The sequence below is a fragment of the Miniopterus schreibersii genome (assembly GCF_964146895.1).
Source record: "Miniopterus schreibersii genome assembly, chromosome: X".
In the NCBI taxonomy this organism is placed as follows: Eukaryota; Metazoa; Chordata; class Mammalia; order Chiroptera; family Miniopteridae; genus Miniopterus; species Miniopterus schreibersii.
Genome location: NC_138104.1, coordinates 10961909 through 10985818, shown reverse-complemented (window position 1 = coordinate 10985818; position 23910 = coordinate 10961909). Strand labels below are relative to the sequence as shown.

The 23910-nt window shown below is 40.4% G+C and overlaps 1 protein-coding gene across 3 annotated transcripts in view; it reads left to right on the top strand.

Moving 5' to 3' along the window:
- The first annotated feature begins 7464 nt into the window (after positions 1 to 7464).
- Positions 7465 to 23910, top strand: part of OCRL (OCRL inositol polyphosphate-5-phosphatase) — a 47019-nt gene continuing 30573 nt past the window's right edge. The window contains exons 1-7 of one of the 3 annotated variants that reach the window (XM_081126680.1): positions 7465 to 7594; positions 12176 to 12255; positions 14824 to 14862; positions 20684 to 20794; positions 21216 to 21302; positions 22267 to 22387; positions 22476 to 22637. In XM_081126680.1, coding sequence (XP_080982806.1) covers positions 22299 to 22387; positions 22476 to 22637 — 251 coding nt within the window. In that variant the 5' untranslated portion in view covers positions 7465 to 7594; positions 12176 to 12255; positions 14824 to 14862; ... (1 more) ...; positions 21216 to 21302; positions 22267 to 22298. Of the gene's footprint in view, positions 7595 to 12175; positions 12256 to 14823; positions 14863 to 20683; positions 20795 to 21215; positions 21303 to 22266; positions 22388 to 22475; positions 22638 to 23910 lie in introns of those variants that run through there. The other 2 variants (XM_081126679.1, XM_081126681.1) reach the window with 2 other exon arrangements.

The following is a 23910-nucleotide window of genomic DNA, read 5'->3' as shown; positions in this document are numbered from 1 at the left end:
GCCTCGAGAAGGATCACAGTGTTGAGGGTAGAAGGGAGCTCAGCTAATCTTCATGGATTGTCCCTCTGGATCCTTCACAGTGTAGATTAAATGTCACAAATAGACAAAAACTGTTTTCAAGGTCTGGTGGGTATTTTTGAATTTTGTGCTTTAAAAATATCAGCTTGCTTACTTTAATAATTTCTGTGTTTTGTTTCTAAATTTCTAAATAATGAGATTAGAGAGATGGTTTTACTTGGCAGATGTGGATAATTTTTATTCCCAATAAGCAAAAAAACTGAGTTGAATTTAGCCATAACTACTTTCTCTTTTAGGATTTTCAAAGTACTAGAGGAATCTGTACGTGCTCTGTAAGAATTTTGATCAGATAAATGCAGTTTATGGGTCTGATGAGTATCACCTTGAGAATTTGTAGAATTTTCATCATTTTTATCACCTATGTTTCAACATCAGCATGTCTTTGATTCTTTGTAGATATATACTAAACAACGTATGACCAGTTTTTTGAAAATTTAACAATCTATAAAGGTCAAGACCAAGATGGCAAGTTAGCATTACTCAGCTGCATGGTCAACAACGTAGCTGAGTCATGAGTACACCCCTCTGATTGCCACTAACCGCTGCCCATGTTCAATTTCTAAGAGAAATGTTGGCTAGAGCGTAAGATTCGTGAAGAATGGCCTTGGGAGGTAACTCTGAAAAGGTTTGTTCAGGACAGACTCCTTGGAGCCTTAAATGCCAGGCAAACTCCACATTCTTTCAGTTCATATCTCTAGTTTCTGAGAAAAGTAGGCCTAGGCAATGCCAGACCTGGCTATGGAATTCGCTAAGCAGACAGGAGAGCCTGGGCTAGGAGAATGAAATAGGACAAAGGGAATTAAGAAACTAGCCAGGGCAGAAATAAAATAGCAAAGGGAAGGTGCCTGTCACCATCTAATGAGCCTTTCTCACCCCAAATTCTATAAGGAATGAAAAACATAAATGGAAATGTGTAAATAAAGATGAGCTCTTCTTTGTGATCCTCTGTATGGAAAATATCTGTGTTGGACTTGTGCATATGAAAAGCAAGGCTTTTCAACTAGCGGTGATTTAAAAATCAATGAATCATTTATACCTCTGCCTGGTCAGCTTTCCAGCCTCTGGCTGCTGACTCACCTATGCGAAATCTTCGTCCCCAGCCTCATCTGTGTTAGGCAGGCCTGTTTTTGCATTTGCAGGCCCAACACTCTTCGTACTCGTGAAAGCTTCAGCCAGCATTATATTAAAATGCATCTAAATCCTGCATTAAAAATATTTATATTTTTCCTGTAAATTTTTGAAAGGGTTTTTGTAAGTTTGCTCTTGAAATTATTTGTGCCTAACTAATTTACTTGATAATGGCTGTGATTTCTCTATAATCATTATGCATACTTGGAAATTCTTGGGAGATGAGAAGATCCAATCTAAAAATTGTTTTCAAAGACAAGAGATTTTTAAATAAACAAAAAATTTAATAATTAATGAACTTGATATAAATGTTATATTTTGTAACCATTTATTTAAATTGTTATTATTTTGAGTTTTCCTTTTCTTTTAGAATTTTTTAGTCTCTTTTTCAGATCTCAATTTTTTTATTTTGTCTCTAAAAAGCCCATAAACCCCAAGCACTTAGTTATAATTGTTTTAATGGATAAAGACAGGCACTGGGCACCCATTTAATTGTGTGTGTGTGTGTGTGTGTGTGTGTGTGTGTGTGTGTGTGAGTGTTGATGAAGGTGGAGAGGCTTGTGTTTCCTTGAAGCTAGAGTTTCATTTATTTGAATTTTGTTTAATGGCCATTTAACTCTTTGCATTGATGTCTCTTTTATGTAAATACAAGTATGGGGCACAGGACCTTTCTTCAGTTAAGGCAAAATGCCATCTGATAGGTGAGAATGCTCAGAGCTATACATTGAGGAATTTACTGTAGAATTGACAAAGCTTGAGTTATGGGATATCATAGGTCAGAAGCAGGGTTTGTGGATAAACCTGAAGTTTCAAACCTGAATGACTAGTTAAACAGTTACATCATTAACAACCACAGGTGAGTCAGAAGGGCGGTTGTGAATCGAAAAAGTGATTTTACCCAACGTACAAAAATGACTTCACACATACAGAAGCACATAAGTAAGCATAGTTCCCAAAACGATCCCCCCAAGGGAGATAGGACAATTTGCCACAGGATCAGGCCTAGGGAAATGATTAAATTCCTCGAGTTTGCCTTTGTCCCCTCTGCTGGCCCTATTGTGAGGGGATTCACACCTTCACCCAACTTTGCCTCTAGGGCTAGCTATTTCAATGCATCCTAAACACCGCTTTAGACTCCCTCACTCCATCACCTTCTGCTGTGCTTGCTATGCTAATCCCCAAGCCTCATGCACCTTCTTGGGATATTTTGCCTACTCCTGCTTTCTGTCTGCCAAGCATCTCCAAAGAAAGTTACAGTCGCGTGCTGGTTTGGATCACTATAGAAAGTCATGCCGCCTGGCCCGGTTTCTCAGTGGTTAGAGCTTTGGCCCTCGGACTGAAGGGTTCTGGGTTCAATTCCAGTCAAGGGCATGTACCTCGGTTGCAGGCTGGGTCCCTGGCCCCAACTTATGCGGGAGGCAACCAATCTGATGTGCCTCTCTCACATCAGATGTTTCTCTCTCTTTCTCCCTTCCACTCTCTCTGAAAAGCAACGGAAAAAATATCCTTGGGTGAAGCTTAAAAAAAAAAAAGGCACGCCATCTGCTTCCAATCAGGTTCTCTCTGCTGCTCTAAAACCCCTTATTAACTGTTCTGCATTCGCTATCGCTCTGCAAGTGCCTTCCTTCCTTCTCTGCCTTATTTAACTTCTCAAACCCTCAGCTACTCTCAACTGCAATTTCATGAGATTAAATGTGATAATTCAGGTAAAGCAGGTACCATAGTAACCAGGCACAGGAAGGTTCTAAATAAACACTTGCTGTTGTTATTATTAATACTGAATGAGCGGCAAAATGTGTTGGTTAAAAAGCTCAGGCTTTGGTCCTGGCTCAGTGATTAGAGCGTTGGCCCTTGGACTGGGGTTTGATTCCCAGCCAAGGGCATGTACCTGGGTCGCAGGTTCCCTGCCCCTGGTCCGGGCGCAGGTGGGGGGCAACCAATCCCTGTGTCTCTCTCACGTTGATGTTTTTCTGCCAATTACTAGTTAATGGGCAGGCTGCTAAATCTCCCTGAGTCTTAGTTTTCTCATCTTTAAAATTGAAACAATATTAGTACTTTATAGAGATTGAGTGAGAATTAAATGGAAGTATGTATGCAAGGCCATGAGGAAAGTCTGCCACATGAGTATTCAACGTTAGCCACCAGGACTAGGGATTATTTTTGTTATTACAACATCCACTTATTACTTTTTTTGAGAAAATCATCATCTCCCCGTGAGACACCACAGTTTTTAGTGTCCTCACCTCAATTTCTTCACAACCTCCTTTTCTTTGTTCATTTTTATTTATTGATTTTAGAGAGAGAAAGGAAGGGAGGGAGAGAGAGAAACAGTGATTTATTGCTCGGCTTAGTTACACATTCATTGGTTGGTTCTTGTCTGTGCCCTGACCGGGGATCGAATCCGCAACCTTGGCCTATCGGGGTGACGCTCTAACCAACTGAGCCACCCGGCAAGGGCACAACCTCCTATTCTTTACAACAAATATTTGAGAGCCCCACTATATGTGGGGTACTGTTTTAGGTGCTGGGGATACTGTAGACTTGGAGCAGGAGGAGCCATCGTCTCTAAGATTGATGCCTCCATCTCCACCTTGGATCCTTGCCCTTCCTAATTATGGAGGGGTTTTCTTGCAACCTTTCTGCTTCCCTCATGAAGTATCTTAACCGTGCCCCTCTTCACTGACTCCTTCCCCTTTGCTTTAAAGTGGCTTCAAGTTTTCCCAAATGTTTCTGCTTCACCCTTCTAGCTAATTTAATTAAAATTTTATTTCACTCCTTTTTATTTTCAAACCTCTGCAATACATGGCCTCTCATCCGCATTTCCTCATGATACAGTCCCTTCGCAGTTGTCTGTCACCTTGTTTCCGCCCTCACCACTTATTGAAACCACTTGCTCCGTGGTCTGCAGTGAACTCCTTGACACATCTGAAGAAAGCCTCTCGGCCCCTTTCCTTGTCCTGTTTTCAGCATTTGACACTACTGGCTCTCTCCTACATATTCTCTCTTTGTTTTTCATTTCCATTGATTGCAAACAATTGAAAATGCAGGAAAGGACAGGAAATAACGTAACCAATACATGTAGGTAGTAATCACTCAATCCTATCAAATCTTGCAACATCCACTTTCAGATTGTGTTTAAAAAAAATAAATATTATAGATACTGTATAGGTGATATTCCCAGTATGATCCTCTCCAGTCTCAGGACTCTCCCTCTTTTGTATTTGGTGATGATTATGCCCTTTCATGTTTTTTTTTATTGATGAGAGGGAGAGAGAGTCATCAATTTGTTGTTCCACTTATTTGTGCATCATTGGTTGATTCCTGTATGTGCCCTGACCAGGGATCAAACCCGCAACCTTGGCATATGGGGACGACTCTAACCCACTGAGCTACCCAGCTGGGACCTACTCTTTCATGTTTTATTTAATTTTACTATTATATCTATAAGCAACATGCTATATTTTCAGACTTCATATAAATGGTATACTGTACATGTTTTGTGATTTTCTCTTTTTGCTCAACACTATTTTTTTAGATCTAACTCTGTTAATACATATAGTTTGTTATTCATTTTAATTTTAGAATAATAATCAGCTTCATGAATACTCTGATTTACTTATCCATTCACCTACTGATGGACATTTAATTTCCTTCCATTTTTTTTTCTGAGATTGCAAATAATTCTGCAATGAACATTCTTTTACATGCCTCCTTGTGCACAAAGTGTAGAATTTTGCCCAGGTCTATAGCTGGAAATGGAATTTCTGGGTTGAAGTGTGTTATGTAAACAATTTTATTATATCATGTCAAATTCCTTTTCATAGCAGTTCTATGAACTTATACTCCTTCTCACAGTCACCAGAGTTCTATCTGTTCTACATCTTCAACAACACTTGGTGTTGTCTGAATTTTAATTTTTGCCAAACCAATGGTTGTGAAATGGTATCTCATGGTTTTAATTTTCAGTTTTCCTGAAGAGTAATGAAGGGAAGCATCCTTTCATGTCTTTACTGGCCACTTGGATTTCCTTGTATATATTTCTTACATATTCTAGATATTCATTAATTCATTTAATCTATGTTTTTCTAGCATCTACTTCATTACAGGAACTGTTCTAGACACTGGGAATGAAGCAATGAACAAAAGAGGCAAAAATGCTTGCTCTCATGGAACTTACATTCTAGTGGGAGAAGGGAAACAATAAACAAAATTAATAAGTAAAATAGAATAATGGATAAGTGATAAATCCTCTGGAGGAATATAAACAGGGAAGAGGGAAAGGGAGAATGTGTGCATGGGATAGGAAAAAGAGATCGTTGAACTGCAATTTTAAAATTGTCTAGGAAAGCCTCACTGAGAAAGTGACATTTGAGCAAAGACCTAAAGGGAGTAAAAGTGCAGGCAGGGTAAACAGCAAGTGCAAAGGCCCTGAGACAAGATTGTGCCTGCTAAGTCCTAGGAATAGCAAGGAGCAGTGTGTCTAAGCTGAGTGAGCTGAAGAGAATTGTGGAAGAGGAAGTCTTAAAGGTGATAACAGCTGGAAATGGAGAACAAAGGTTATCCTTTGTCAGTTATATGTATTGAAAACATCTTCTCCCAGTCCGTGGCTTGGCTTTTAACATGTTTATGTTGTCTTGGAATGCATATATTTTGAAGCGTAATATAGTTAAATTTTTCAACCAATTCCCCTATTGTTTGTGCTTTTTAATATCTTAAGTAATCATTTTTATTTCACTATTCCAAGGTTGTAAAGATGTTCTGTTTTCTTCTGAAGGTTTTAAAGATCTGCTTTTCACATTGAGATCTTTAATCTACCTGGAGTTGACCCCCCCCCCCCGTGGTGTGAGGTAGGGATCTAATTTTATAATTTTCCATGTGGATGATCAATAGTCCCAGCACCATTTAGTAGATAATCCATTTCCCCCCACTGATTTCAAATGTCACATGCTGCATATCAGCTTCCATATATGTGGGATCTGTATTGGGGCTCTATATTCTGTTCCCCTGGTCTATTTACCTCTATACCACACTATCTAAATTACTATAGGTTTAAAATCAGTCTCGATATATAGTCCATTGTAGATTCTTGAGCAGATGAATCACAATGGAAGCATTCCTCTGAGAATAATATTCTTATGACTGTCAACAGTAAAATGGTCAAAGGAGAGATTTATCGCAAGGGCTTACAATAAAGTGATGGTGGTGCGAATAGAGAGAAAACACGGAGTCTAAACGTAATTCCAAAGGAAATATTAACAGTGTTTGTTGACTGATTGGATACAGAGAGAGGAAGAAGGCATATGGCTTTGAAGTTTCAAGCCTGGTTGGCTGGGCGCAATTATGATGAGTTAGTTTTGTGACGCAGTGTTGGGGTAACAATGGGGTATATTAGGCAAGGGGTCAGGGCCAGGGATATATAGTTAGTTGGTTGTTGTCTGTCTAGAGGTCGTCTGGAAGGGGCGCAAAGGTCCGAGCTTTGGGGATTCTTCCGGTATGGGGTGGGAGGAGTAAGAGGAAGGCGAGGAAGGAGCATCTGAAAGGTAAGGATAACCAGCATCGTGCACTGTAACTGAGGTAAGGATATTTTGAATGAATGATGTGGGTTCTGTTGGCCCAACACCTTTGTGTTCCCTCATAGGTATGACTATGTTTTGCTTCTGGGGCGATCTGCAGAGCCCCCCGGAACAATTCTGTTGTCAAGGGCAGCCTGTAGAATGCATCGTTTGCTGGACGTGGTGGAGACGCCCGGCTCCGTCGGGGCTCTCGCTGCAGTTCCGCAGTTTGGCCGCAGGGGGCGGGCTCTGTGGCGGCCTGGAAAACTGGCGGGGAAGCGAGGCGACGCTCTCTCTCGGGCCAGGCTCTCGGCTCCCGGCTCCCGGCTCCCGGCGCGCGGCGCGGAGCTTTTCCCAACCGTCGCGCCGCTGAGGAGCGTGGGTGGCAGGACGCGGGAGGCAGCGTCGTCGGATCCGCCCGCAGTCCGCAGCCCGGCCGAGCCCGGAGGCCGCCCGGATGGAGCCGCCGCTTCCAGCCGGAGCCCAGCCCCTCGCAGTATCCGCCTCAGGGAAGGGGGAGGGGAGGCCGCGCCGGGAGGGGCCTGGGGTCGGAGGGACCGAGGCGGTGAGGACCGCGGCTGAGGCGGGGAGCCGGAGCCGTTAGGCCCGGAGGCCGAGCCGAGCCGAGCCGGGCGGGGGAGGGGGCCGAGCCTCCGGTACCGGGGTGGGCGGGCCAAGGGGCGGCAGCCTCCCTCCACCCCGCGCCGCCCCTCGGTGGCGGCGTTTCGAGTGTAGACCCTTGACTTAAGCCCGCATACTGTGGAGGGTGTGGAGCTGAGGGGTCCTGCCCGGGAGCCCTGCACCCTGACCCTCGCCCAGAGGAACGGGCAATATGAGTAAGTAACGCCCGATTGCCGCGGCGGACGGTAGCCTGCCCCGACCGCCCAAGCCCAGCCCAGCCCGGAGGAGCTGACCGCCCTCCTCCCACCGAGGCCGCGCGGGCAACAGGTTCAGGGCCAGGTGTGAAGCCCGAGGGCTCTGCCCGCGGGGCCTGGCCCCGGACTGCCCAGCCGCTGGATGGCTCCTGGCCGGGCGGCTCGGTGAGTGGAAGGACTCAGTGGGCAGGGAAGCAGGAAGCCTGGTTTCTTAGTTCCTGCCCCTGCAACTGACAAGTGTTGTGTAACCTTGGGCAAGTCAATAAAACTCGCCGGGCCTTAGTGCCCTCATCAGTTAAATAAAAACATTTTAATTGCTTACCTTAATAGCTTTTGGAGTTGGAACTGAAAGAATAATAAATGTGAAAGTGGTTTACAAAAAGTAAAAGTGCTCTAGAATCCCTTCATTGTTAACCTTGACAGAAGTGCCTTTTCTTAACCCCATTCAACTGGTTCCTCCAGTCTCCCCACCCGCTCCCACTTGCTAGAAGGCATATTCATTAATTCAGTAATGGTTTAGTGTAGCCCAATAAGTGCCTCATTTATTGACTTGACTGTTAGAAAAGGTAATGAAATGTGCAGAAATATAAATGACATTTGGCTTTTTATCAGTGGGTTACCTTCCACTCTGCCCTGCATGTTGGAGCTCAGTAAATACTCTTGACTGACGGATCAAATGATTATTTTGATAAGCTATCACTATAGCTGCTGATTTCTCTCCTTTGCCACTAGTGCCTCATCTTAAAAATATCTATGGTGACCATTACATTTCATAGGTCCCTATCTATCCCTGTGTGCTTAAGCCACGTCTCTTGGTTGTTCACAGGTTTCCTGACATTAGAGTTTAAAAATTGTTGATCACTTAAGTCCTGCCATTGCCCAACATTGTATTCTGCCTAAAAAGTTTTTCTCAGTCCCCACTTTTAGACTATCCAGACTCAATCTGTATCTGTGCTGTCTAATTATACAGAAGAAATTCCCACTGACCTATTCTGCCCTTTTCTGAGACTTGGTGCCACCTTAACTGGACACCAACTGGCTCTGTGAAGTAGCTCTTTCCTAGGTCCTACTTGGTCAGCTCTGTTGATATAGGAAGCTTATATTATTTTTCCCAAATTTCATCAAACTCAGGAAGACCAATTTAATAAAAGTCAGTTTAACAGAAATGTGAATTAAAAAGGGGACCACCGCTGCCACTTCCAAAGGCGAAAAGGGTGGAGAGATGTGACCCTTGGGCAAACCAGTAAATTTTTTGTGCCTTGGTTTCCTCTTATGTAAAAATAAAATTATGAAGATTAAATAAAATAGCTACGTTGTTGAGATCATCACAGCCTAGGATCTGGTCCCTTCATTCCATAGGTTTGGAACTCTATTCAGCTAATAAGGGAGTGAGCAACTAGCCTTGAGGTAAATGTTTCACTCTGAGCTCTTGTGCTAGAACTTTTAAATTTGCAGTGGTAGCTCTCCTGACTATTTGTGTCTTTCCCACATAAAATCAAATTCTTGTGTTCCATATCTGTATAAGTTATGGGGATACAGCAACAACTAACACTTAATGGCTTGATCTGTGCCAGGTACTATTCTAAGCACTTCTCATGAATTCATTTAACCGTCATGTGAGCAGTACTGTGAAATGGTAATATTTTCATCATCTTTACCTTTTCATAGATTGAGAAATTGAGGCACAGAGATGTTAAGTCACTCACAGTTAGGAGGTAGCATAGTCAAGATTTAAACCCATGTAACGTATCTCAGAATTATATCGTCTGAGAAGTTTCTTTAAAAATCATTTATTAAAGACACCTAATACTATCATACCATCTATAATCCTCAAATTCTCTCTTTTTTTTTTAAACATATCTTTATTTATTTCAGAGAGAGGAAAGGAGGGGGAGAGAGAGAGATATAAACATCAATGATCAGAGAGTCATTGATCGGCTGCCTAGCCCACACCCCGGGCTTGTGCCCTGACCGGGAATCGAACCCCGATCTCCTGGATCCTAGGTCGATGCTCAACCGCTGAGCCACGCCTGGCCGGGCAATCCTCAAATTCTTATCTCTTGGGTTCCTTCTCTGAATTGGGTGTCCAGGATTTTTTTACTTTAGGCCTTTTTGTCCTAGAACTCGAAGCCTATTTTAATCTCGTCCTTTAGTTACTGCTGTCAACCATGGAGAAATTTACACGAGAGACTAACATTACAGTTAAAAATAAGGTTTTTGGAAATGGAATAAAACACTAACATTTTTTTCAAGGAAAACAGATTATGATGCAACCTATTGTTTCCTAGAGATAGTGCTGAATCCACATTTATAGTTTGTCTCTGTTCTGCTTGACAACTACCAAATTCTGATTTCCGTTGTTTTGCCATGTGCCTATTATTTTTCATCTTTCTATTCTAAAAGGAATGGTTAGGCAGCATTTTTAAGATTATGCTTAGCTCTACTGTCTTGATGCAATTTAGTGATTAACACATAGATATTCAATAAATATTTGTGGAATTGACTTAAATTCCCAGTTTATCTTTGATTTCTGATGGGCTTTCTTTGGTTGGGGGGGGAGTTGCTTTTTTTTTTTTTAAACATACATAATTAACATACAACATTATGTTAGTTTCAGGTGTACAACATAAAGATTAAATATTTGTATATGTTGAGAAATGATCACCACACATAGTTACAATTTTTTAAAAATAAGCTTTGGGGCTGTAACATACAACCCCATGACTTACTTATTTTATAACTGGAATTTTGTATCTTTTTACCACCTTCACCCATTTTGCCCACCTCCTACCCCCTACCTCTGAGGACCGCCAAGCTGTTTTCTATGTCTATGAGTTTGGTTTTTGTTTGGTTTTGTTGACATCATACAATATTTGTCTTGCTCTTATCTGATTTATTTTACTTAGCATAATTCCTTCAAGGTCCATCAGTGTTGCCTGTTTTGTGATCATTTTTAACAGTACATTCCAGTTGAAGCTTTACTGCTAATGTTTAACACCATTTCTAGTCTGGTTACTTTGAGATTATATTGGTATGTGTTCATTTTCCTCAAACTAAGTTCTTCTTCCTTGACTCTTGCTTTGTCAGCCTTTATGTAGTTTCTGGTCTCCATCTGGGTTTATAGGACTCTTCTCGACTCATGAACTTTGCAGGTTGAAAGGCTCCTATATTCCCCTAGTCACCTTAAAATACAAATCCCTGCAAATTAGGATCAGAGCAGAAAAACAGCTTCTTTCCCGTAGTTTATTTTTCTTAGTTCTATCTAAGCAATTTATTTCCCCAGGTTATCTTCTTAAAAGTTAACACATTTGAAAAAATTCATAAAACTAAAACAAGCTCCCCAAAAGGTAAAATAGAAATCAAACCCTTCAAAACAGTGACATTTTTAATGTCAGGTGTTTAACAGTTATATTTAGAAATTCACTTATGTTTATAGCTTAATCTAGTTTGTTTATTCAGCCAATATTTATGTATTAGGCAGGAGACAAAAGTGAATACGATAGGGTCCCTGCTTTCAAGGAGCTCACATCATCTTGGGAAATAAATAGAACTATAGTGGAGTCCATAAATGCTATATTACAGGGCCATGCAAAGGGGACAAGGTCTCTGGCTCTGCTTGGGGGTGTTGCGGGGAAGTTTCACACAGGAGGTGATATTTGAGGTGAGTCTCAGGAATAAGAGTATTCCTGGCAAAAAGAACCCCCTGAAGAGTGCTAGATTTGGGGGAAGCGGGAATGTGTTCAGAATGGCCATTTACCGCGGTAGTTTATACCTTGATTCTGGGCGGCAACGGATAATTAGTAAATGAAAATTAATATTTCAGGAGTACATAGGAATTTAGAAATCTCACATTTTATACTCGGAGCCCAAGTTTTTTAGTCATGTTTACCTAGAACTACCAACATGAAGTTGGAAACCAGAGTAAAAAACAAGGGATGTAAAGGCAGTCTGGTGATACCTGCTACCTTGTTGGTTACTGGGGTTATTTTGAGCGATCCAGCTGGCTGGGCACCTCCTCTTAGTCCTCTATGAACCTGTATACTTGTTTGAAGAGATAGAACCATTCTTTGGTAAAAGCCATGGGGATATAATTGGAAAGCTGTTTTATGAAATTTCTAATTCCTTCATTCAACAAACTTGAGCGGTTGCTAAGTGCCAGGCACTGTGCTAGGTGCTAGAAATACTGTGGTAAAAAGACGGCCACAGTCCCTGCCCTCGTGGAGTTCACACCTAGCTATTAGTTCTTCACTCTGGTATGCATACTCTTTGTTTCACCATCTTAAGATTGTAAGCTGTTCTTATGATGTAGACTGTTCTGTGTTCTTTATGACGTAGAACAGTGTGGGTATTCAGATATTGATCACCACTAATAGCTTTTAGACCTGGAGCAATATCTAGCTGTCATGATGCTCAGATCCAGGGAACAAGATACAGCAAGCCCAATCAATACAGACTGGATTTGTGTAACACAGCCGTGTATTTTGTTGTTAAATGTTTGGATTTTTCAGTAGCTATTCGTTGATGCATTCTTCTGTTTCCTAGGTTAATAATCCAGTTGCACGGGAAGGAACAGCATGTTCAAGATATCATTCCTATAAATAGCCACTTTAGATGTGTTCAAGGTACTAGCTTTAATTGCTTAGCTAGTTTTATGTTTTTCCATGGTCATTGTTGCCTTGTGTAATACCATACGTATTTAAATTTAAATTTGTCACTGTATATGAAATGACACATACTACTCTTTGCATAAATCTACCACTGAGAAGATGATAAATGCTTTGTTTAAGAGAGCTGAAGGGTTATATTGAAAAAATATATATTCTCACCCGCTTTCCTGGCTGTGGGTTAGAAATGTATGTAGCCTGTTACCTATGTAGGTAGTCTTTTATGCTGACAGACTCATGTGGATTTAAGTGACATTCTTGAGTGACATTCTTAACTGACAAACTGCTCATTGTAAAGTATCAAGGTTACTTGGATTCACACACATTCAGCACTTTATGCCCTCACTATTTGAAATTAGAACATTTGGCAACATACCTTGACACTGGTGAATCATAAGGAAATTGACTCAAGAGAAGACATATTTGGCTTCCTGCCCTCAAATTTAGGGACAGAGAACAGAACATCTGTTGTTTCATCTGCTACGATGAGAATCAAAAAATTGGGAGGTTTGTGTAGGAGGTGTTGCTTGTGTCATGTCACATTGCTCTCGAAAGTAAATTGATTACTAGAGAACAGATGCATGATGTTTCCAGTGGGTCCATTGGCTTCATCAGACAGAAGCATCCTGTGTCAGCTGTAGCTCCTTGGAAAACTTGAATTCTACCTTGCATGAATTCTTTCTTAAACTACATTGAACTTTTTTGATCACAAAAGTAATATATATACTATACAAATTTTGGAAAGAACAGAAAAGAATAGCAAAGCAAATTCCCATCCTTCAGAGATAAACACCTAACATTTTCCCTTCTTCTACACATGTAAATTTTAGAGTGGGTGGGACTCAAACTATATGTAGTGTTTTTTGTCTGTTCTGCATGCCATCATGTTATGAGTGCTTTTCCATGTCATTAATAGCTGTATACTATTCTGTTTTATTAATGGCCCATAATGTAAGTATTTCCCTGTATTTTACATTTGGGTTATTTTCTGTAGTATAAATAGTAATATGATGAACATCTCTGCACAGAAATCTTCCTAAAATCTCTTCTTTCCTTAGGACTTATTCTTGTTAGTAGAAATACTAAGTGGGTATGACTTTTTAAGACAGCATGCATTAAGAATTAAAAATGCCTGCAATAAATGGGATCCACATTGTAGAGAAAGATGAAGTCATAACCATTTAGCTTGCCCTGTGTGAGAGAGACATTGAACAAGGCACTTGCATACCATGCAAGTTGCTGTAGTCACTTTTCATGGCCTAGCACCCTTTGTTATATACCCAGCCCTTTAAGGAGAAAAGCCAAAGAACATGGCTTTAGATTAGTGTCCTATTAACTCTATACCTTTTTGTACTACTTCTAGATTCTCTTTTACCCTGTTTCTCTTAGTATTGTTTTAAATAAGATATACAGCAGAGTGTTAGATTGGAATCTAGGAAAATATGTGCGCACATACACAGTAGTTCCCCATAACAAAAGGAACAGTTACCTCAAGTTTTCATTTCTGTTTCCTGACCTGTGCCCTATTTTGAGAAGTCTATAAATACTCGGGTTTTAAAGAATTAAAGTTACTGAAGAACAATGGTAAACATGTAATAGCTGTGTCCTGATGTCCTGTTGTCCCTTGCTTCATCATTCTAGTGAGAATATTGAGACACTTCTAATATTAGACAGTTTAGTTTCTTACCAGTTGCTTCTGTTGTGTCTGAATAATGGAGCCAAATATACAATCCAGGCTTGTGAAGGAGCTAGAAAAGGCTGAGACTATATCTGGCCACAGTAGACCCAAGCTAATCCCAAGGAGTCAGTACCCAGAGTGTAATGAGCCAGGAAGATCTGGCAGGTGCTGTTGGCCAAATCCAGGGAAGTCAGAGAGGAAGAGCTGGGTGGGGTCAAGGCACTAAAGGTAAGGAAGGAAGCCCAGGAGAGCCATGGAGAGAAAAGAGAACTCTGAACGTGGAGACTATGCTTTGCCCCAATTTATACTTCCTTTTTGGGTGTGGGAGGCCTTGGACCCACAGGTCTTAGTTGTAGCCTGAAAGTAAAGGAGGCAGGGGTGGAGGTAATGGGATCACTGGGAAATTTTTAGAGACTAGATCTGGGTTAAAAAAGTAATTCACCTCTGGGCTTTTGAGGTCACTTCCTTGGCTTTTTACAAGAATTATCTAAATGACGCTGATTATATGATATTTGTATGTTATAGCTGGGAGGGATTTAAACTCATCTTCACTTGAATTAACATGTTATGTTCCCTACTATTGTATTTCCTTGATTTGCTTTGAGGCGTTCCATTTGGTTACTTGTTCAGTTCATTTTTCTTTTAGTTGAATTGCTCCTAATCTTTAGTATCTAGTGCTATTAAAATCTTGCTTAAAATGCTAACCAAAAAACAAGGATTTTTAAAAGATGTGTTCTAAGACCTAGGAGTGGTGATTGAGAGAAGCAGTTATTTAGTTAGGCATATACTTCTTTTGGTTGTAATGACTGGTTTTCCTCTCCCCTGATCCTGTTCTTTTTTTCCCTTAGAAGCGGAAGAAAATCTTTTGATCGATATAGCTTCAAACAGTGAGTATCTTTCTGAATGGAATTTATTTTCATTCAACAAACATTTACTTGAATATCCACTATGTTTAAGACACTTTTTGCTACATTTTTTATCTTACCATCTTACCCCGTATTCTCCATTCTCTTCAGACAGCCATACAAATTAGCATTGCTTTCCAAAAACATTTAGGCTAAGCATAAGAAAAAGCAGGTGGCTGGCAAGAATCTTTTAAAAAGTTGAAAATAGCCCGGCCGAGCATGGCTCAGTGGTTGAGCATCGACCTGGGATCCAGGACATCACGGTTCGATTCCCGGTCAGGGCACATGCCCGGGTAGGGTTGTGGGCTGGATCCCCAGTCGGGGATGTGCAGGAGGCAGCCGATCAATGACTCACTCATCATTGATGTCTCTCTCTCTCTCCCCCCTCTCCCTTGCTCTCTCTGAGATCAATAAAGATATATTTTAAAATAATAAAAAGTTGAAAATATGATCTGCTTTTCTAATGCTGAACTTCTTTGAGCTACCAGTGTTGTTGCTATCAGTTAAATCATTGCTGTGGAATTGATAATTATAGGAAGGGCCAGAAAATGTTTAAAGCACATAAGGTTTATGAGTGTGTTTTTTATCCTTACTGAAGGATATGTTTATTAATTTTTGGAGAGAGAGGAAGGGAGAGAGAAACATCAATCAGTTGCCTCTCATACACACCCCTACCAGGTATCAAACCCGCAACCTAGGTATGTGTCATGAACAGGAATTGAACCCACCACCTTCTGGTTTACGGGGATGAGGCTCCAAACAACTGACCACCTGCCCAGAGCTTAGTCATTTTTTTTAACTGCTGTTATGCTTTAAACTTCTTTTCAATCCGTTTATTATTTTTGCATGTTAAGTCATAATGTTTTCCTTTATTTGTTACATTATTTTGGGAGGCTATAGAGTCTCTTGTATTAGGCATACCCCCTTTTTTTTTCTTAAAATAGTTTTGGGCTTTTATTTAAGCCCCACCCCCTCAAGGCATCCCTATATTAGAACATCGTCTTCTTACTGTTTTCATTCTTTCATTTGTATTTGTTTGAAGCAGATCATCATTGACTTTCTGTGCAAGCTGTTCTTTGCTTATCTAATTGTACTGTGTTATGGGAAGGAGAAGACGGGCACTCTTTGATTGCTGTGGAAAAGAGTATGTGACCACATGAATCTGAATCAAACTGGTTGCCTTAGCTCTTGGTTGAGTCCTTGGATAAGTGGGGCTTGGCTCTTATCTTGGGGTTGTGGATTGTACACACTGTTGTTTGGACACACAGTCCCTGTCCTTGGCACCACTAATTTGCATTGGATAGTTTAGGTGAGCTTTTCCTGGTTGGGGTTTTATTATTCTTTTCTTTGGTCATGGATTCTGGAAATCTTAAGGGCTGATTCTGAAAGGCTAAGTAAACTCAGCTCCTGACTACTTCTCCAGGTATCCAAGAGAGCAAATAACTTAATATCTAGTCTTGTTCTTAGAAAGAAGGCAAAAAGAACACTAAAAAATTTGAGCAAAGATAGTTTAGCAGTGACTGACATTGCTGCTGAATAAAGATACTGAAATATCCTGTTCTTAGTGTAGAGATAGATATTTCATCCAAAGCTGAAAAGTTAAACTGAACTGTGCCTTTTCTCTTATAAACACCTAGTTTGTGGCATTAGTTTTGTTGGCCTCTCCTATGTAGAAATTAGCCATGTGTTACTCTGTTCAGAGTTCAAGTTACTAGATCATAGAGGGGAAATGAGTAACCATTTGAATAAAATTTGTCATTTCTGCCCATTTAGTAATATTTACACTGAAACCAAATTTTATCTTGATCTTTGGGCTTCATACATAAACTTTAGAGTATACAGCATGTTGCAGGAGGGGGACCCTGGGTTTGTTAGTATAAATATATATATATATATATATATGTATACATATACATGTATACACACACACACACACACATATATATAATTATATATACATATATATATATAATTATATATATATAATTTATTTATTCAGAAGAAAGGTCTGGGTCACTAGCACATATTATTTGAAACCAAGAGAGATGATGTAATTGCATATAGAGTTGTGCCATCAGATACTGTATAGTAGCCACTAGTTACATGTGCCTATTTAAATTAATTAGAAATAAAATTAGAAATTTAGTTCCTCAGTTGCACTAGTCACATTTCAAGTGCTCATTAGCCACATGCGGTCATTGGTTACCATATTGGACAGTGCAGTTATAGAACATGCCCATTATCACAGTAAGTCCAGTGACAGTGCTGTTATAGAATGAGAAAAAGGTTTAGGATTGAACTCTAAGGAACTCTGGTTTTTAAAGGTTAGATAGAGAAGGAGATACCTTAAAGGGCACTGGAAATTAGTGACCAGAGAGAGAGAGAAACTAAATAAATATGGTGCCGTGCCTTTGGAAGAGATTATTTCAAGGAGCGGTCAACTCTTGATTTCTGCTAATAGATCAAATGAGATGAGTGAAGAGCACCCATTGGATTTAGCAATACGAAGGTTATTGGTGACCTTAACCAATCAATTTCATAGGGGTGGTGGGAGCCACAGTTGTATTGAAGTGAATTTAAGAGAGAAATGGGAGGCGAGCAAGTAGCGACTTCGCTTTTTTGAAGGAGCTTGACTGTGGAGGGGAATCTAGATAAGGACTAGAGTCGGAGCAAAATATGGAGTCCGGGAAGGTTTTTTGTTTTTGAAATGGGGAGGATTTAAAACATGATTTAATTTAATGCTGATGGGAAGTAGCTTATGAGACAGGTTAAAAATATTGGGGGGAGGTGTCTAGGAATGATTGTGAGTGTAAGGTTCTTATGAGAATTAGAAGGGTTGTAATTCAAAGAAAAGGTGGCCTTTTCTTCCTTGTATCAGGAGGAAAGGAGCAGATGAGTACTAATACAGGCAGGTTTCCATGTGATGGCTTCCATTTTCTCTGAAGTGTGAGGGGAAGCCTTCAGCTTGGAATGAGAGTGCTTAAGAAGAGGGGGATGCAAAGATTGAGGATAAATGAAAAGATGTGAAATAGTTGTTTTGGGTAGTAGCAGGACACTAGTTGACTATGGAAACTTAGATTGCTCCCTATCATAGGGTGACCAGTTGAGGTTAGCAATCAATTTATAATGATGTGTGTGTTACTCCCTCTGGTTGCTCAGATATAAGGAAAGAGAAGGCAGTTAGTTGGATTTCTGAGGCTTGGATGTTTGCCAGGTAAGTGCTGTGGAAGAATAGAATGGAAAGGAAGTTCTGGGCTTTTGGAACAGAGCATAATGATGGCATCTGTTTGGTATAAAAGGAAGTAAAAGCAGAAGGGAGGGAGTAAATGGATGCTGAGAAAGTGGAGGGATCAATAGGCTGGAGGTTCCCTTTTGAGCAAGGAAGGTAGAAGTAATTACAGGTCAGAGTGGGATATTTGAATCAGAGATTTATGAGGTGGTGGTGTTTCTATGATGAAAAGGTCCAGTGTATAATTGAGGGAGTCCATGTAGGGACTGAGGGAGTAAGTGGCTGAGGTGGAGGGGCAAGGTCATTGGATAAAGACGTTGAAGGCATTGGCTGGGTTTTCTGTGCAATTTTGAAGGGACCCAAATTAAGGCAGGAGTTTGAGTGGAGAGGAAGTCTCATGAGTCAGGTATTGAACCCTGGATTCAGAAGTTTCTGGGAAGATGGTAAATGATCTCATGGAGGAAAGAGGGGAAGAAGCTGGTATAGCACAAGAGGTGAGTCTCAAAGGAGACAGGATTTTTTCTGTGGGAGGAGAGGGAATGGCCTGGAGATGGTATTAGGACAAATAAAGACACCAATGTTAAATTACATAGGGTTTGGGAAACTACAAACAGCCTCCATTTCAGAGGGCTACAGGGGGAGTGCTGTTCTCAGGGACCAGCCAGTTTGCAAGTGGCTCTGATTTTCAATCTGGATGCATATAGAGTCACTCAGGGAGTAATTTAAAAACTACCAGTGCTTGGGCTTCACCCCAGAGATTTTGTTTTATTGGCCTGGGGTGTCAGTATTTTCTAAAAGTGCCTCTGGTAATTCTAAAGCAGCCATCGTTGGAAACCACTGAGAGTTGCAGGGAATGCTCAGAAAAGTTGAGGATCTAGGAGTGTTGACTGATCACAGAGTCCAGAGGGTTTTTAAAGGGAGCCAAGTAGAAGGTAGGGTCATGGGGCAATTTGTTGTCTTTCCCATGGAGAGAGCATCTAGTGTGTTTTTTTGTAAGCAATTTCTGTAATCTTCTGTCCATTAAATGGGTTAATTTGTTTTTATATGTGCTAAAATATATCTTTCAAGGATTGTGGGAGAGAGAGACTCTGTGTTCTTGTTCTAAGTTTCTATCAGATTGAAACTTCTCTTTTTTATTTTTTTTTTTTACTGCTTTTAATATAAATTATCTCAGAAAGAAAGGACTACTTGTACCCTGAAGGAGTTTTCTCCTGTGTCTCACGGCTGCTCTTAATTGGCAATCTTTATTCATGCCCCCTCTTTTTATCTCCTCCATACAGTGGCACCATCACTGATTTTTCTTATTTCTGATCCACTTGGGTACCTTCTTTTTTATTTACTTCTCTATTTTGTCTCTTTTCTTTTCTGATCACTAAATCTGTGGAGATAGAAGCTTAAGGAAATGCAAAAGAAAAAAAAAGAGTCAAAGGTTCAGCAGTGGATTTCCACCATAAGAAAGTAGGATTTTCATTTCATTTTCTCATCTCTTTGTTATTTACAAGTGTGAAACAGTCCATTTAAACAGTCGTTTATGAAATGCCTTCTGTTTGTGAAGTCTATTGTCATGTCACTGTCTCCAGTAAAGTGACCAGCCATCTCTGTTTGCCTGGGACTTTCCTGGTCTTAGCTTTGCAAGTTCTGAGTCCTGAGAAGCCCCTCAGTCACAAACAACCCCAGGATACCATCAAAAGTATGTGCTTGCTGCCTCTTGCTCTCAAGGAGCTTATAGTTTCCAGGGGCATGAGAAAGCAATACATATAATAAATCAGTTAAAATAAAAATATAAACAAGGGCATAGGTTTCCTAGATCACCATATCCAGATGATTGATATAGACAATCACTATAGGGCATCAGAAAAAGGGAGGTCATATGTTGTATACATAAGAAACTAAACTCCCAGATAACTTTACTCATAATTATACTGTCTTCCAATTGCTTGTACTTGAACCAGACCACTCCTGAACATAGGTCTCTATATTGCTTTTGTAAGTTTATTGAAGGCATGCATTTCTCACTAGTAGTGAGGTATAGATTCTTCTTTTCAGACTAATTCAAACCAATCCCACATTCTTTTCTTTTTAATTAGTTTGTAAATTCAATTGCCTAGGTCCAATCTGTACCTAGGAACAACCATCCTAGTCCTTTTACTTTTCATACTTCAGATACTCTTACTATATGATCTGGATTTGAAATAGTAGGAACTTCCAGCTAGGATATGGGAGGAGGGTGGTTGCGCAATTAATTTTTTGCTAGAGTTTAGAGGTCCCTGCATTGACGTCTGAGAGAGATGTCAGAAATAGGAAACTGATTTTAGTATATATTATGTCACTGTATTGGGCTGCTCATTGACACAGTTCACCAGCCCTTTTGATTTCCCTCTCTGCATCACCCTCCAACCCTGCATCACCCTCCACCACCACCTGAATCCCTTGATCTTGTAGACATACTTCCTACATTAAAGGTCTGGAATATTTGTGATCTGGACCTTCTATTAAACTGGTAAGTTGAGAATATGATCCCAAGAAAACAGTGTATCCCATAGCTGTATGTGTATGGATGTCAATTCTTTTTAGATGGCTGCAAAATTCGGGTTCAAGGGGACTGGACCAGAGAGCGCCGCTTTGAAATCCCTGATGAGGAAGGCTGTTTGAAGTTCCTGTCAGAGGTCCTTGCTGCTCAGGAAGGTAACTCAAGACTCGGCAGTTTTCTTTCTACTATTTGAATAGGAGTGAAATTCTGACGTGCTGATACAGAGGCAAGTGTCCATGAGCAAAATACCTCACCCCCTGAGCCTTGATAGCTGTTTTTTTAAAATTCAGTAATGAACCCAGGGATGGGTTAGGGAACAAGTCTGTTCAGCTTTAAGGACAATGAGCCAGTTTCCAGAATCTTCAGTATCATGGTATGACAGCTTACTGCAGACCAGAATGTGCCTTTTGCCCCCAAATGATCCCCAGGCTGCTCATTTTCTTAGTCTCTTCCTTTCCATTCAAGAATGCTGCTGGCCCTGCATTTGAGGAGTGCTGAGTGAATGGCTTTTGGTTATCATAAATTCCACTCAATGATGGGCTCCCCAATTTCTGACCATGACCCTTATCTCTCCAGAACACTCACAGCTTCTTGTTCCAGAACAAAAGGACTCATCCAGCTGGTACCAGAAATTAGACACTACGGAAAAACCTAGTTGTTCAGGTACTGAAAAGATTCTTCTTTTCCTGGTTGCTTTTATCATTGTAGAGTCAATAGATTATATCTGGACAGATAATATAATGTGGATTAATATCAATGTCAGGCATCTCCTATGAAGTGGTTTTATGGAGTCCATGCCCACAGACCAAGGTATACTCCTGATCGTTTCTGTGGCATGTTAGCTCTTCAGGAGGCAGCTTAGCAATGTGGTTTAAAAAAGAAAATGCAGCTGGGCTGGGTGTGGCTCGGCGGTTGAGCATCGACCGAGGATCCAGGAGATCACAGTTCGATTTCCGGTCAGGGCACATGCCCAGGTTCCTGGCTTGACATGCAGGAGGCAGCCAATCAATAACTCACTCACTCTCTCTCTCTCTCTCTCTCTCTCTCTCTCTCTCTCTCTGTCTCTCTCTCTGCCTCTCCCCCTCTCTCTCCCTCCCCCCCTCTTCCTTCCTCTCTCTGAAATCAATAAAGATATATTTTTAAAAAACAGAAATTCAGGCTCCAGGGCCACACTTCCCTTGGTTTGAATCCCAAATTCTACAACTTACTAGTTATATGACCTTGGTCAAGTTATTCAACAACTCAGAGCTTCTATTTCTTTTTCTGTAACATAGGAAGATACTTAATAGCACTGACCTTATGGGGTCTTTGTGATGATTAAGTAAGATAAGATATAATCCCTTATTATCAACCAGGCATTGTGCTAAGTCTTCAATAAATGTTAGCACTCAATATTTAAGGTTCAAATTAATGTGACTTACTACTGTTCTAGTTAATATGTCAGTACTTCAGGGGCAGATGTGCTTCTTCCCCCAGTCTAAGTTATCACTACCTTTGGGGTTGGAATTTGCCACTGAGCAAGTAGTGGTCAAATCAAAATCACTGATCAAAGCAAAGCCCTATTTACCCTGGGTAAGTTGCATGTTATCTCTCCCACTACTTTGACGCTGGGTTCTGTGTCCTTCAGGGCTTCTTGGATTTGAGGATAGTTTTTCATCTATGAGTTTGGACAAGAAAATCAGTTCACAAAGTCAGCCTATGGGGAGTCATCGGGAACCTCCACCCCCACCCCCTTCAGTGAGCAGAATGTAAGTCCTGTGTGAAAACATATTTCCCATGCAGAAGACTTTTCTATTTTAGGCAGTTTCACTTTTGAATTTCTCATTTATTTGCTAGGCTTCCTCGTGACAAAGAAGCTTCTAACAAGGAACAGCCCAAAGTGACCAACACCATGCGGAAGCTCTTTGTACCAAATAACCAGTCTGGAGAACGGGAAGGTCTCATCAAACATATCCTGGCAAAACGAGAGAAAGAGTATGTCAACATTCAGACTTTCAGGTTAGTCCCTCTTGTACTACTGAAGTATAGCAGAAAATGGCCTTTTCATATTTAAGGTATTAGTTTAATTAGCTTAATTAAGAATCAGAGCACAATGGAAAGGAATGGTCAGCTGATTCAAGCCCCTGTCTCTATCCAAAATAATGCAAATGCTACAATTTCCCTAGAATTTTCTAGCTACTGATGATACTATTTCTACTAATGTTTCTATCTACTCTTAGGGAACCAGAGCAACCTCACATGTACCAGAGCAGCGATTTTTAACCGGTGTGTCACAAGAATTTTTAAAACATGCAATACTTGCTTATTTGATAAAGGACATTGACCTTTTTTCCATTAGATTGTCAAATAAAAAAATGACAACAGCCAATACAACAAAGCCGTCCAATGTGAATGAATCAAAATGGCACCTTTTTTTTTTTTTTGTCAGATTGGCAAAAATACAATATGTTTTTTGGTGTGCTGCAGAATTTTAGTAATTAATGTGTGCCATGAAGTGGAAAAGGTTGAAAGTCACTGTACTAGAGAATTGTCCCCTAGCACAGTCCATAAGCAAGTGCGTTTATCTATTTGGCCTGCTGAGTTTTTCCCCACCAGTATTGGAAAATTAAAGTCCACCATAACAGCTAGATCTTAACTTACTTTGGTAGTTAACTGAAGAAAGTTTTACCTAATCCTCTTGATTGGGAGGTCTGTCTTAGATTCTTTCCTCTGTATTATATTTTTCATATCACCTTTACTTGTTGATGTCTTCTTTTCTGGACCCAGTGTGTGGTGTGGCGTGGTCTGGTGTGTATTTCAGTGTACAAAGCAGTAACACTTTTCTTTGTTATTTGTGAACAGCATGTACCCTTCTATTCTAAAATTCCAGTCCCATCTGCTATCCCATTATGCCTAATTTATTCTAATTCAATCATAACTCTATCCGTATGCTAAAACCTCCAGTTCCTTATAGTCCCCATGATGCTTATATTTGTATGTAAACAGTTAAGACAGTCAGGAGTTTTTCCTTCTGCTTTCCCCCTTAAAACTGTATCTGCCTCAACAGAATTTCCTACACAGACGTCCTTGTAATTCTGGAAGTAAGTTTTTGGATTCAACTACAGATCCTTACAGAACAGTTATCCATATTAGACATGCTTACAGCAGGAAGATACCTCTTCCCCATTAACAAGCTCTCCCTTCAAGTGTGAGTTTGGATGGAGTTTAATTGAAAGGAAATTTGACAGAGCAATTAACTTTGTGTTTTTTAAAGAGAGACTTGGTTCCTTTC